The sequence below is a fragment of the Bison bison genome, unplaced genomic scaffold, assembly GCF_000754665.1.
Source record: "Bison bison bison isolate TAMUID 2011002044 unplaced genomic scaffold, Bison_UMD1.0 scf7180017864270, whole genome shotgun sequence".
NCBI classification, from domain to species: Eukaryota; Metazoa; Chordata; class Mammalia; order Artiodactyla; family Bovidae; genus Bison; species Bison bison.
In genome coordinates, this window is record NW_011494842.1 from 11073706 (window position 1) to 11087602 (window position 13897).

At 45.9% G+C, this 13897-nt stretch overlaps 1 protein-coding gene across 1 annotated transcript; it reads right to left on the minus strand.

The window, feature by feature from the left end:
* Positions 1-3188: 3188 nt before the first annotated feature.
* Positions 3189-9908, minus strand: SAYSD1 (SAYSVFN motif domain containing 1). The gene is made up of 2 exons (XM_010848695.1): positions 9566-9908; positions 3189-3780 (listed from the first exon to the last, which is right to left on the minus strand). The coding sequence occupies exons 1-2, from the start codon at positions 9770-9772 to the stop codon at positions 3403-3405; spliced, it is 585 nt and encodes a 194-aa protein (XP_010846997.1). The 5' UTR covers positions 9773-9908; the 3' UTR covers positions 3189-3402.
* Positions 9909-13897: the final 3989 nt, after the last annotated feature.

Here is a 13897-nt window from a genome sequence, read left to right on the forward strand (position 1 = left end):
GCTGAGTGCCGAAGAATTGATGCTTTTGAACTGTGGTGTTGGAGAAGACTCTTGAGAGTCCCTTGGACTGCAAGGAGATCCAACCAGTCCATTCTAAAGATCAGTCCTGGGTGTTCACTGGAAGGACTGATGCTAAAGCTGAAACTCCAATACTTTGGCCACCTCATGCGAAGAGTTGATTCATTGGAAAAGACTCTGATGCTGGGAGGGATTGGGGGCAGGAGGAGAAGGGGACGACAGAGGATGAGATGGCTGTTTGGCATTACCAACTCGAAGGACATGAGTTTGAGTGAACTCCGGGAGTTGGTGTTGGACAGGGAGGCCTGGCGTGCTGCAATTCATGAGGTCGCAGAGTTGAACACGACTGAGCGACTGAACTGAACCGAAGGAGATGAAAGACTTGTACTCAGAAAACTTTAAGAAAGTGACCAAAGAAATCAAAGATGACACAAACAGATGGACAGGTACACTGTTTCTGGACTGGAAGAATCAATATTGTCAAGAATGATTTTACTACCCAAAGTAATCTACAGATTCAGTGCAATCCCTATCAAATTACCAATAGCATTTTTCACAGAGGATTAGCCTCCAAAATGTGCAAACAGCTCATACAGCTCAATTAAAAAAAAAAAAAAAAAAAAAAAACTCAAACAAAAAAGGGGCAGAAGATCTAAAAAGACATTTCTCCAAAGAAGATATACAGATGGCCAAATGACACATGAAAAGATGTTCAACACTGCTCATTATTAGAGAAATGCGAATCAAAACTACAATGAGGTTATCACCTCACACCAGTCAGAATGGCCATCATCAAAGAGTCTACAAATAATAAATGTTGGAGAGGGTGTAGAGGAATGGGAACCCTCTTACAATGTTGGGGGAAATGTAAACTGGTAGAGCCACCAAAGAGAATAATACAGAGATTCCTTAAAAAACTAGAAACACAGTTACCATGTGATCTTGTAACCCCACTCCTAAGCATATGTCCAGGGAAAATCATAATTTGGAAAGATACATGGGCACCAGTGTTCACTGCAGCACTATTTCCAATAGCCAAGACAAGGAAGCAACCCAATTGTCCATTGACAGATGAATAGATAAAGAAGATGTAGTATAAACATAAAATGGAATATTACTCAGCCATAAAAAAGAAAAAATTATGCCATTTGCAGCAACATGGATGGACCTAGAGATTATCACACTAAGTGAAATAAGCCAAACAGAGAGAGACAAATATCATACGGTATTGCTTATATGTGGAGTCTTAAAAACAATACAAATGAACTTATTTACAAAACACAAACAGACTCATAGACATAGGAAACAAATTTATGGTTAAAAGGGGAAAGTTCAGGGGGAGGGGAAAAGTAGGAATTTTGGATTAGCAGATACATACTACTACACCTAAAATAGATAATAAATAAGGACCTGCTGTACAGAGCAGAGAACTATACTCAGTATTTTGTAGTAACCTATATGGGAAAGGAATCTGAAAAAGACTATATATATATACACACACATACATACATATATATGGAGAAGGCAATGGCAACCCACTCCAGTACTCTTGCCTGGAGAATCCCATGGATGGAGGATCCTGGTAGGCTTCAGTCCATGGGGTTGCAAAGAGTCGGACACGACTGAGCAACTTCACTTTCGCTATACATATATATGTATGTGTGTGTATATATACACACACACACACACACATACATATATATACATGCTTCCCAAGTGGTGCTAGTGATAAAAAAGAACCTGCCCGCCAATGCAGGAGACGTAAGAGATGCAGGTTAAATCCCTAGGTCAGGAAGATCCCCTGGACAAGGGTACGGCAACCCACTGCAGTATTCTTGCCTGGAGAATCCTATGCACAGAGGAGCCTGGTGGGTTACGGCCCACGTAGTTGCAGAGTCGGACATGAATGAAGTGACCTAGAATGCATTCGTGCACATATATATGTAACTGAATCACTTTGCTGTACAACTGAAACTACTAACAACACAACGTGTAAATCAAATATGTGTCAATTAAAAATTAACTATAGGAAGTCTCCTGCCTATGAACCTTCAAGTTGTGAACTTTCAAAGATGTGAGTATGTGTGCGCACGTCCAGTCTCGTGTCACTTCATGAGTCTGGCGTGTATCATCATGCATGTCCATCCCCTACAACTGGTTGTGCTTCTGTGCACTTTACTGTACAGTATTGTATAAGCACAGCAGGATAGTTTCTTTATTTCAAGCTAGATCCGCAAGAGGACAACTGCACTGAACTCCTTGCTGTGCAACATGAAGAATTTACTAATGAAGGCCTGAAGGAGTTGGAGGCCCAGAGAAAGCACGAAGAGAGACAAGAGGAAGCAGTAACTGAAGAACCAAAGAGCTTCATGATGCAGGAGATAGTAAAGGGGTTTTCTTTGAGAGGCCCTGTTAAGTTTTTGAGGCACCGGACCTGAATGTAGACTAGTTCACAAAGTTTGCAGCAGCCGTTCAGAATGCAATCCAGTGCTACCGTGTCATTATGGCAAGAAAAAAAAGAGCTACTACTCAGACACCACTAAGATTGTGTTTTCAAGAGGATAGATGGAATTGAATCCAGCAAAGAACCAGACCTGTGACGTCAACGTCAGGCGTGAGTGACATTGCAGCTTGCCCTCCATCTCCTCTTGCTGATGATCCTTCAGCTCTACAATCTCCCACTTCTCTTTCCTCCAGTCAGTGACGCTTCCTGCCCATTCACTTGATGCCAGCCCCTGTATGCCAGCTGTTGTGCCACACTACTGTACTTTTCAAGTACTTTCTCACTACTTATTGTACTTTTTCTTACTGTACTATAAGATTAAAAATGTTTTTTTATGTATTATTTGTGTGAAAAGTATTATAAACCTATTAAAGTACAGTACTATATAGTCAATTGGGTTAGTTGGGTACCTAGGCTAACTGTGTTAGACTTGGAACAAACTGGACTTACAAATGCACTCTTGGAACAGAAGTCATGTATGTATGCAGGGGAGTTACTGTAACTAATTCTAAAAATAAGACTTAAAGAGAATATTTACTTTTAACACATAGCTCTGATGTACCAAACCATTACTTCAAACAGCTCAATATTTTCAACAGTTATCTCCCCAAAGCCCTCCTAGTGTTCTCTAAGAATCGCCTCTCTCAAATAAAGAGACAAACAGGTCTCCTGTCTTGAGTGTGTAATTTTTATAAATTGCATCAGACCCACTGTGAGTGTCTTTCCAGGAGTTTCACCAAAACGAAAAAGAAATTCTGAGATAAAACTGTAGCAGGAGGTCAGGGGAAGTGCGGAATTGTGGGGTCACAGACCTGACCCGCAAGCTGTTCTCAGTCAAAGCCAGGGGGTACGAGGGCCCTGGGGCCACCGCCGGTCTGGTCCTATCTCCGCGGCAGAGGCCTCAGGTGCAGCTCTCGCTCCAGCTGCTCGGCGGTCAGGCTTCCCTGGATTGCCTCGCAGCCCGGGTTGAACACCGAGTAGGCACTTTTCTCCCCCTGCATCTTCTCCTCGGGGTCTCGCATCCCCACATACATCCAGTAGAACAGGGACAGGACAAAATAGGCCAGGCCAAATTCCAGCTCCACAAACAGCCCCAGCAGGACCAACCAGAGGAGCACCTTCAACAGGGTGACGCTGGTCAGAAGAGACCGGTCCCGCGGGGTCAGGGGCTGCGGTGGCGGCGGCTGCGGCGGTGGCGGGGCTTCTTCGGCTGGACTCCATGGTGGCTGTGACTCGAGGCCCCCGGGCCCTGCTGCTCCCTAGGACACACAAACAAACCAAAGAAAGAATGAAGGACAGTGGGGCCGAGAGGATCAAAACCCATCCGGAGAGGCAGCTGCCCCTGTGTGCAAAGGCGTCCCCTCATCGGCGTCTGTTTTTCTTGCCCTGCTCTCTAAGACAACTATCTCCCAAGAGCTCTCATGCATCCTGCTCTGAATCAAAACCCATCAGTGAGATGTGACTTGAGGAAAACCTTACGGCGTTCAGGTGGATTCCCGTCTGAGGCAGACATTTCATCAGATTATTCTGCTGCTAAGAGGAGCTAATGTAGCCCCTCCAGTAACTCCCTGTAATTGATAAGGCAGCAGCCGGGCACATGCTTCCCACACAGAATCAATATATGTTTGTTGACTGGATTAGATGAGCTAAAATGTTGTTGAGTGGCATGATTCTAAAATGAGGAGTATTCTACACGTTAAAAAAAAAAACCACAATTAGAGCCACAACCTTTCCATCCCGTGACCATCCTACACGGCCCCAGGGTCTCCTAACTGGACTACCCGCCTTCTAACCTATCTCTCCCCACACCAAACCATGTACAGCTGCTAAATAAATCTGCCACAACATCCATCAACCTTCTGCTCACAAACCTTTGACACATTTTTAATGCCTACCAGTTAAATTTTAAACTCCTTGGGCTGGAATCCAAGGCCTTGCATTCACTCAAAAGACAGAAGTGCCAGAACACAGGCCCCTATGCTGGCTGTAATGGGAGACAGAGGTATTTAAGGAGCTTTTGCGAGCTTGGTCTCCAGTCCAGTATTTTCTAAAATTTTGGGGTATGACCCACAATAAAAAATACATTTTGTACTGCAAACCCCCCCAAAAATATATATATATGGCGTGTATATATGTGTGTATCAGGAAAAAAGTCTTCACATATCATCACTTGGATTACATATGAAGCTTTGGTTTTCTATTCTATTTTTAAAATTACATTTAGTTAATTTAGGATAAGACCTTTAAAATTTTTTTCACTAGCCACGAATGAGTCATGATTTGCAGTTTGTAAAATAATGTTGTAAAAAGTTTCCTGAACAACATGATCCACAATCTACTGCTCTAGAAATGAATCCTCTGGTCTTACAACCCAAAGACACTGCCCATCCGTGGCTGGGAATATTCCTCTCCATTCCTCAGGAACGTGCTCTCTCCAGGCAAGCACGGCTGGTGAACTATGTATACCCTGACCTCTGGGGCCAGCAAGCAGGGTGCCCCTCCACCTCCCAGAGCTCTAACTGGCTCTCTTTCTCACTGAGCACCAAACTGTTGTCATTCAAGTGTCTCTCTTTTAATATAGATCACATGTGTCCCTAGTGGTTGCATGAGGTCACCTACTGTTGCTGATTATCTTTTGGTGTCTCCAGAGCCAAACAGCACTGCACACATAAGTTCTCTGTACAGAGCAGACTTAGTTCATTTATTCAGTTATATCCCGTATTCTTCACGTGGCAACTTAAAAGGGACCAAAACCGTTATCTGATCTTCAAAAAATATATAGGTCATCTGATTCATGCTGCTTTAGCAATTCTACATTGTTAGACCTTTGGTTTTTTTTTGTTTTTTTTTTAAGCATCAACTCTGGGTCGGGAAGATCCCCTGGAGAAGAAAATGGCAACCCACTCCAGCATTCTTGCCTGGAAAATCCCATGAACAGAGGTGCCTGGAGGGCTACAATCCGTAGGGTCGCAAAAAGTCAGACACGACTGAAGTGACTTGGCACATGTTGCAATTATGACCTTTCCAATTAGATTGGAAAGGTCTTTGACATATAATCAGCTACACTCCCCACCCCCTCCACATACATTTATTAAATAAATAAATGTCCCTTTCAGATTCAACCAGGGTGCACAATAGGGAAATCACTGACAGTCTTAGCAGGGAACGCATACAATCTGATTAGTATTTAAGACTACTCTGGATGCCAGGCAGAGAATGGGCTGCAAGAGAAGAAAGGAAATTGTTAATAGCTCATGCATGAGGCCCAATAAGAGAGGAGCAGGCAGAGATGAGGCTGGTGACAAGGAGATCAGAGAGAAATGATGGACTAATGGATAGAGAACACATCTTGAACGTGCACAACTTGAAATTCACAGTAAACTGAATTTATTAGTAAAGGAACACTAATAAGAATAATGCTATGGCCAACATTTACTGAGTACCTTCTAGATGCCTGATCTCCTGTAACCCAGCAGGCAGGCCTTATTAGTCCCAATTTACTGATAAGGAGACACTGAGATGTAAGGAACTCCCCTAAAGTCACATGGCTGGTGACAGGCAGAGATGAGGTTGGTCCAGGATCCTAGGATGATCTCCCTTCAAAGGCCTTTTTACTTAACTAAGGGCATCATGGGAGATGCTAAGGGGAAGGGTTAGAGAGCTAGAAGGAGATGAGGTAGGGGTAGGGGTGTTAAACTGGCAAAGGGAACAAACAAAGGAGAGGGGGGCTCCAGAGATGCCTCCAACCAGTGCACCTCCTACTGTAAAAGCTGTGTGTCAAAGTGTTTGGGGCCACCACAGGCACCACAGCACATATGGTGCAGTTTAGGGAAGGGACTTCCATTCCCAGAATATCAAAGTGCTTCCCACCTCAGAGCCTTTGCACTTGCGGTTCCCTCTGAGAGGAAAGCCCTTTCCCCTCACACCACCTGGCTGGCTCCCTCTTATACAAACCTCAGCAAAAATGTCACCATGTGGGCCCTTGTCCTTGTCCCAGGTTTCTTAAGAGTGGCTCCTTCTTAAGAAAAATGGTGAGGTCACTTCCTCTATGAGGTCCTCCCTGCCCACCCAATTTAAAGTGACACTCTGCATCCCTCACCCCCGATTCACTATCACAGCACGCTGGATTTTCCTCCCTTTTGTAGCATTCATCATTCTGTTCTTTCAACTCAAAAGCAAGTTCTGAGAGAACAGGGCCTTGTCTTTATTGCATTGTCTCCTGGGACTCAGGACAGTAGCTGGAACATAGTGGGCACGTGACTGAGTCAATGAATGCTGGTGGGAAAAAGGGAGAACTTAAGAGATGACTCCTGGATCTGAAGCGGTGATGCAAAGCCTGTGCCTGGCTGCTGCTGCTGCTGTTGCTAAGTCGCTTCAGTCGTGTCTGACTCTGTGCGACCCCATAGACGGCAGCCCACCAGGCTCCCCCGTCCCTGGGATTCTCCAGGCAAGAACACTCGAGTAGGTTGCCATTGCCTTCTCCAATGCATGAAAGTGAAAAGTGAAAGTGAAGTCGCTCAGTTGTGTCCGACTCTTTGAGACCCCATGGACTGCAGCCTACCAGGCTCCTCATCCATTCGATTTTCAGGCAAGAACACTGGGGTGCCATCGCCTTCTCTGTGCCTGGCTAGGTCATGCCAAAGAAAGAGGGCATTTGAACTGTGGGCCAGCCTGAGCCAAGGCCTGGAAGGGAGGAGTTGCAGGATGAGTGTGGTCAATAGACCCTGGGGCTAGATGGTGCACTGGGGGCCTGGGGAGGGAGATGGGGGTGGGGTGGGGGCTTGGCAGGATTAAAAAAAAAAAAGTTACAGGCATTTTTGTCCCACTGTGGTAGAAGCTTGCTGCAGAAAGAAATATTTTATTTGGGGGAAATGCTTTTCCCCAAGCTAAATTCGAGAGTGAGGGAATGAGGAGGTGGACCCCTCTGTATCAATGGCCAGCAAAAAGAAGCAATTACAAACAGAAGGATAAAGAAATCTCAAACAAGCCACTATGTGCCACCAAAATTATTAGGTAGAGATAGATCAGAAATTGGCAGGGGTAGGGGGTGGGGAGCAATTTAGTGATAATTTCACACCAGAACAAACTCAAGAATGATAACTGAGTAAATGAAAATGAGTTTTAGACAAAGTCCCTTATGAAAAACAGAGTAACTGATAAGAAGCATAGGAGGTCTAGCATTGCCTCTCATCCCTTTGTCAGGCCATCAGTTAGTTTTGGGGCTTTTAATAATGGAAATTTTCTCCAAGCTCAGCTCCTCTAGTGATCTCATATTCCTTTGGAAATGAGCCATAAAGTCAAAAACTCATTGTGTAGGCTAGATGTTTTATAACTGTGGGGAGGAAAAGGGGTAGAGGAAATGGATTCTAAAATCCTAAGCAATTGTGCCCTGTGAGTTCTAATCCACAATAAAGTCATCCTGAGACAAACTGTATGCAAGGAAATGGATTGTTTGAACCCTGCACACTCTTTCTGCAAGTCAGCAGGAACCCTGTGTGTCATGAAGAATAGTATCTAATTCAAACTAAGTAACAATAAGTTCTCCTTGATTACCAAAAAAAAAAAGAAAAAATTCCGTATAAGCAGATGTGGTGCAAGGATACATGAACTTAGGAAATTTTAAGAGGAGTAAGAGTTGACTCATTGGAAAAGACTCTGATGCTGGGAGGGATTGGGGGCAGGAGGAGAAGGGGACGACAGAGGATGAGATGGCTGGATGGCATCACTGACTCGATGGACGTGAGTCTCAGTGAACTCCGGGAGTTGGTGATGGACAGGGAGGCCTGGCGTGCTGCGATTCATGGGGTCACAAAGAGTCGGACACGACTGAGCGACTGATCTGATCTGAAGGCACATTTTACTTTCCAAAAGGAATTTCTGGCACTTATTGCACTTAGGAGGTACAAAGACCAGCTCACAGATTTCCCCTTGATGTTTTGTCCTGTGTTCCCACATGCATGCTCCAATCTCACACTTAAGTCACCTTGCCACTTTACTCATGAATGAAAACCAAGATACAGAGAGAGGAATGAGAGATTACCAAAAGCTAATGAGGCTTCCCTGGTGGCTCAGACAGTAAAGAATCTGCCTGCAATGGCAGGAGACCTGTGTGGGATCCCTGGGTCAGGAAGATCCCCTGAAGAAGATAATGGCTACCCACTCCAGTATTCTTGCATGGAGAATCCCATGAACAGAGGAGACTGACAGGCTACAGCCCATGGGATCGCAAGGATTCGGGCACGACTGAACGACTAACACACTCACAATAGGGTGTAAAAGCTATCATACTAATCTCTTGTTTTCGCCTTAAACATTAATTGTTAAACTTGAGTAGGCTTCGCTACTTCAACAGTGATACACAACACATTGCCACCACAGGCAGTCAGCACACTTCTGCGAGTTCTGTATTCAAACACCATTTCTAAAGCGCAGGCTATTTGGGCACGTGGCCCAGATGCGAAATCAAATCAAGCTTTAATTTACTGCCACTTCTCATCAGCATCCAATTAGACCTTTCCCCCTCCATTAGCAGAGGGCTGTGGCCCCCTATGGTTGTGGAGACGTTTCCCAAAGCCACCGAGGGCACAACGATCACTCAACTCGCTGTGAATAACGCAAGGGCAGAGGTGATTTCTTCTGGGACCCTAGACCCTCAACTTCCCGCCTGGAGTCGAAGGTGCGTGGGTCCCTGGCTGGAAAGAAAATGTCAAAGTCACTCTGCAGGGCAGAACAGGACGGGGCAGGAGACGCGGGGCCCCGCCGCCAAGCCGGCGGGAGGCGCCAGCAGCCCCTCTCAGCTAGCGAAAAGTGTGTTAGTCCCTCAATCGTGTCTGACTCTCTGCGAGCCCATAAACTGTCCTCCGCTGTCAACAGGCTTCTCCAGCCCCGGGGGGCGTGGCCTGGGCCGGGCCATTCCACGACGTGGGGGCGGGGCCTTCAGGCCACCACGTGGTGCCGGGGCGGAGCCTCGGCGGAGTCGCCTCAGAGGCCACGTCGGCGTTTCAGAAGCCAGGTGCCTTAGGGGTAAGGCCTCCCTCCTCTCACCTGAGCGAGGCTGGGCTGGGCCTGGGCACTCGGTGGCCTCGGTTTCCACACCAGGAACCGTTTTAGCCAGCCTGAAGGTGCTTTTGGAGTCGTAGCTGCTTCTGCCTTCTCTCCCGAGGTTTGTGTACTCTGGCTCGAAGTGCTGGGTTCAGCCACCAGCCCGGCTCGCTTCCGGGCCGCCCGGAACTCAGCTAGCCGCTGCTCCATGGCGCGCGCCCCCTTCTTCGCGCACCCAAAAAGCGCGTGCGCGCGCCCGCCCGCGGGGAACCAGTCCCGACTTTGCGGGGTTCCGGGCTGCAGTGCGCCTGCGTGGCGGCGCTCTCTGCTGCGCGTGCGCGCTAGCGGCACTGAGCGCGGGTGGGGCGTGCGCTGGCTTTGTGACGTTCAGTAGGCAGTTCACAGCTAATTGTTCACTCTAAACTTGAAAGAGCAGTGTTCACATCCTCGAGCTACGTGGTTAAGAACCTAAACATAAAGGTTGCCTCATTGTTTCCAGCTTTTGCCCTAGGCTAAGCGCCGCAATGCTCTCTCATGTCAGGGATCAGCTCCCTAACAGGTGGAACATCTCCACAGGTTAGCACCAGATTGAGAAGGTGGTCCTGGGGCATTGAAAAAGGCCCATGATCTGTGGGACTTTTCATGTCAGAAGGAAGGCAGGATACAGCCTGCCCTTTTCCTTTTCAGCGGTTTGCCAGTCTTAGCACTTTGGAGGGCTAGCACTTCTCACTGGCAAGCAGGTTGTACAGACTTCGCCCAATCACTACTCACCCAAAAGGTCACAGTTCCAGTCAGGGACTGTTTAGATTTTTAAAGCTCTAAGCATCTAGCTTTGATGCTTTTGAACTTTGGTGTTGGAGAAGACTTGAGGACTGGACTGCAAGGAGAGCCAACCAGTTCATCCTAAAGGAAAGCAGTCCTGGATGTTCATTGGAAGGACTGATGCTGAAGCTGAAACTCCAATACTTTGGCCACCTGACTCATTGGAAAAGACCCTGATGCTGGGAAAGATTGAAGGCAGGAGGAGAAGGGGAAGACAAGAGGAGGAGATAGTTGGATGGCATCACTGACTCAATGGACGTGAGTTTGAGTAAACTCTGGGAGTTGGCAGTGGACAGGGAGTCCTAGCGTGCTGAAGCCCATGGAGTCACAAAGAGTCAGATAGGACGAGTGACAACTGGACTGAAGCATCTAGCTAAGTGACACTCACGTAATTGAGAACTCAAATATTTTTGGGGTCTTGTTGAGTGTGAGTCAAGGAACTATATGAACTAGAATTGGAGTCTTTCCTACTCTTAGCAAATGTTTATCAAGAACCCTCTATATGTCAAGGGCTCCCATGATAGCTCAGTTGGTAAAGAATCCGCCTGCAATGCAGGGGACCCTGGTTCAGTTCCTGGGTCAGGAAGATCTCCTGGGGAAAGGATAGGCTGCCCACTCCAGCCAGTATTCTTGGGCTTCCCTGGTGGCTCAGCTGGTAAAGAATCTGCCCACAATGAGGGAGACCTGTGTTCGATCCCAGGGTTAGGAAGATCCCCTGGAGAAGGGAAAGGCTACTCACTCCAGTATCCTGGCCTGGAGAATTCCATGGACTTTATAGTTCATGGGGTTGCAAAGAGGGAACGCGACTGAACGACTTCACTTTCAGGTACTGATCATAGGCTTCTTAGGTGGCTCCGTGGTAAAGAGTCTGCCTGCAATGCAGGAGACTCAAGTTTGATCTCTGGGTCAGGAAGATATCCTGGAGAAGGAAATGGCAACCCACTCCAGTATTCTTGCCTGGGAAATCTGGACAGAGGAGCCTGGCAAGGAATAGTCCATATGGTCACAAAAAGGTCAGACACAACTTAGCAACTAAACAACAGTTGCTAAGAAACAACAGCTCTGAAGAAAATTAAAGTAAGAAATAGGGATGGTGGGGCTGTTTTGAGCCAGTGACCAGGGAAGTCTTCTCTGAGGAGTTGCCATTTAAGCAGAGACCTAAATGAAGTGAGTGGTGAAGGCATGTAGATACCTGGAGATGAGCATTTCTGTTAGAGGAAACAGCAAGTACAAAAGTCCTGAGAGCTCAAGTACTTTGTTTGACCTGCTCACAGAACATCAATGGTCAGTTCATACAAGGCTTTACAGGCCATAGTCGAAACTTCACCCTGTGTTCTGAGTGTGATGGTAAGTGACAGGAGGATTTTGAGTACAAGATGACATGATCTGACATATTTTTAAAAGATCACACTTGCTGCTGGAGGTGGGGTGCTGTTAGGGTGCAAAGACAGAAGGAAGAAAGCCAGTTAGAAAATACAGTGGTATAAGAGAGACTGGGCCTTTGGGGGCTAGAGTGGGAGTGATGGAGTTGGTGAGAATTGGTCAGATTCTGAATATAGTTTTGAATATCTGAGCCAACATGATGTGCAGCCGCATTGGATGTGGAGTGTGAGAAAAAAGGAATCAAGGATGACATATTTCCACCAGCCCCTCTGTCACCAATCCACACACCTTAGATACCAAGTAAAAAAATGCTAGGTTCTTTATTGAGATAGAGGAAGACTGGCAAGTCTTGTTTTGGACATGCCAAGAGTTTGAGGTGCCCGTTGGATAAACGGTGGAGGCAGTTCAACAGTGAAAACTGGAATTCAGATAAAAGTCAAGACTGGAGATACATATTGGGAGTCATGACCATGTGTGTGATAAAGCCATGAAACTAGGTGCAATCAACTAGGGAGTGAGTGTGGATAAGAAGAGAAGGTATATGAGGACTGAGTCCTGACTAGTTGGAGATGATCTGTGAGACAAAAAAGAATGGGGATGTTATACCACAAAGAGTTGCCATTGAGAAGTCACAAAGTTTCTTACCCATCATGGTAGAATGACGGGTAAGTTTTTACCCATCCAGAGTAGATCTGCTTCTCTGGAGGGACTAGAGATTTCATTGATTGTATTTCCCACTTGGTCATGTCAGTTGTAAGTTACTTGCCATAGGTGCCTGCCATCTACCTCTACAAGGATTAAATCATGTGCTGCTGCAGCTGCTGACCTTCAACACCTCCTGATGGAGCTAAGGGTGGAGAGCGGAAATGAGGCACTCTGTGCTCCGGGAAAGCTGGCAGGATAGGTCTTCAGATAGTTAGATATTCTTGGAACTGATTTTAGGAGCCCAATTCTTGTATCTCCTTGTAACTAGAAAAGCACTAAAATCCTGCTTGGCAACAATTGTTTCTTGTGACTAGCAGAAGCTTCACAAGACCAGAAGAAATTCCACACACACCAAAAAAGTGCTTAATTGCATGTATTCCCCCTTTACCAAAATCACATATATCCTGTCCTTTCCTCCTACCTCTTTGAAACAGATTCTCAGAGCTGTCTGAGGTGCTGTCTCCTGGGCTGCAATCCTCACATTGCTCCAAATAAAACTTAACTCACAACTCTCACATTGTGCTTTTTTTTTAGTTGACAATAATCACACTGAGACCTTAGAACTGCATTTGTCATCTACTTCTAGCAGGCATTTAGACTTCAGGCATACAATTTGTGGGCTATTGCAGTCAGGGTCTCTGGCAGGAAACATGGCACTTTTGAAAAGGTTAAGTAAGGAGAGTTTCATGTTACAAAGATGTGGCAAAATAAAGGGATGCAGCAAGGAAGTTCATAGGAAGTGTGTGTGACCAGCCTCTGGGCCTCAGGCAGCAAGACAGAGTGGTCATCAGAACTCGATGAATCCTGTAGCTAGAGGAGAAGCCCAAGATGCAGGAGCTGTTAAACGGGTGGAGAAGGGTGGGAAGAGGGTAAGAGGAGCAAACAGAATATCCAGCCAAGTACTGGCATTTCTAGCTCCATCTTGCTTTGGTAACCTTATTTTCCCTTTGTTTTCTGCTTATAAATTTATTTTGTCTCGGTGCTTTGTAAACCTCTTTAAATTCTTTTTGGAAGAGTTTGAAAGAACGGGAAAAAGTAAAGATGAAAGAGATGATCATGAAGAACACCTTCTGCCAAACTAACTCCATTTCCTTTTCAGATAAGATTGTGAGCCTAGTAAATAAGAAGGATCCCAAAGTGTACTTAATGTGTGAATTTAAATTTTATTTGCACGTACCATATTTCATGTGTATATAAATTGGCACATAATAAACATATGTAATATGTGTACATGTATGTCATATTTGTAAATTATACATAATAAAATACCCACATGTCCTCCTAGGGTATCCATGCTATGGAGAGTATAATTCCCCATTGTTTGACTTTGAACTCAAACATCCAAGTTGTTTTTGCCAAATGGATGATGGCAGGCATTATGCAGTTAGAGGGGCTTGATGTGTGTCTGTCCTGTTGAATGTGCCC

Excerpts from the sequence above, each read along its gene's own strand:
- SAYSD1 (XM_010848695.1), bottom strand. The coding sequence starts at position 9,772 with ATGGAGCAGCGGCTAGCTGAGTTCCGGGCGGCCCGGAAGCGAGCCGGG. Across the intron at positions 3,781-9,565 it reads CCCAGCCCAGCCTCGCTCAG|GGAGCAGCAGGGCCCGGGGG; the intron begins GTGAGAGGAGGG and ends TGTGTGTCCTAG.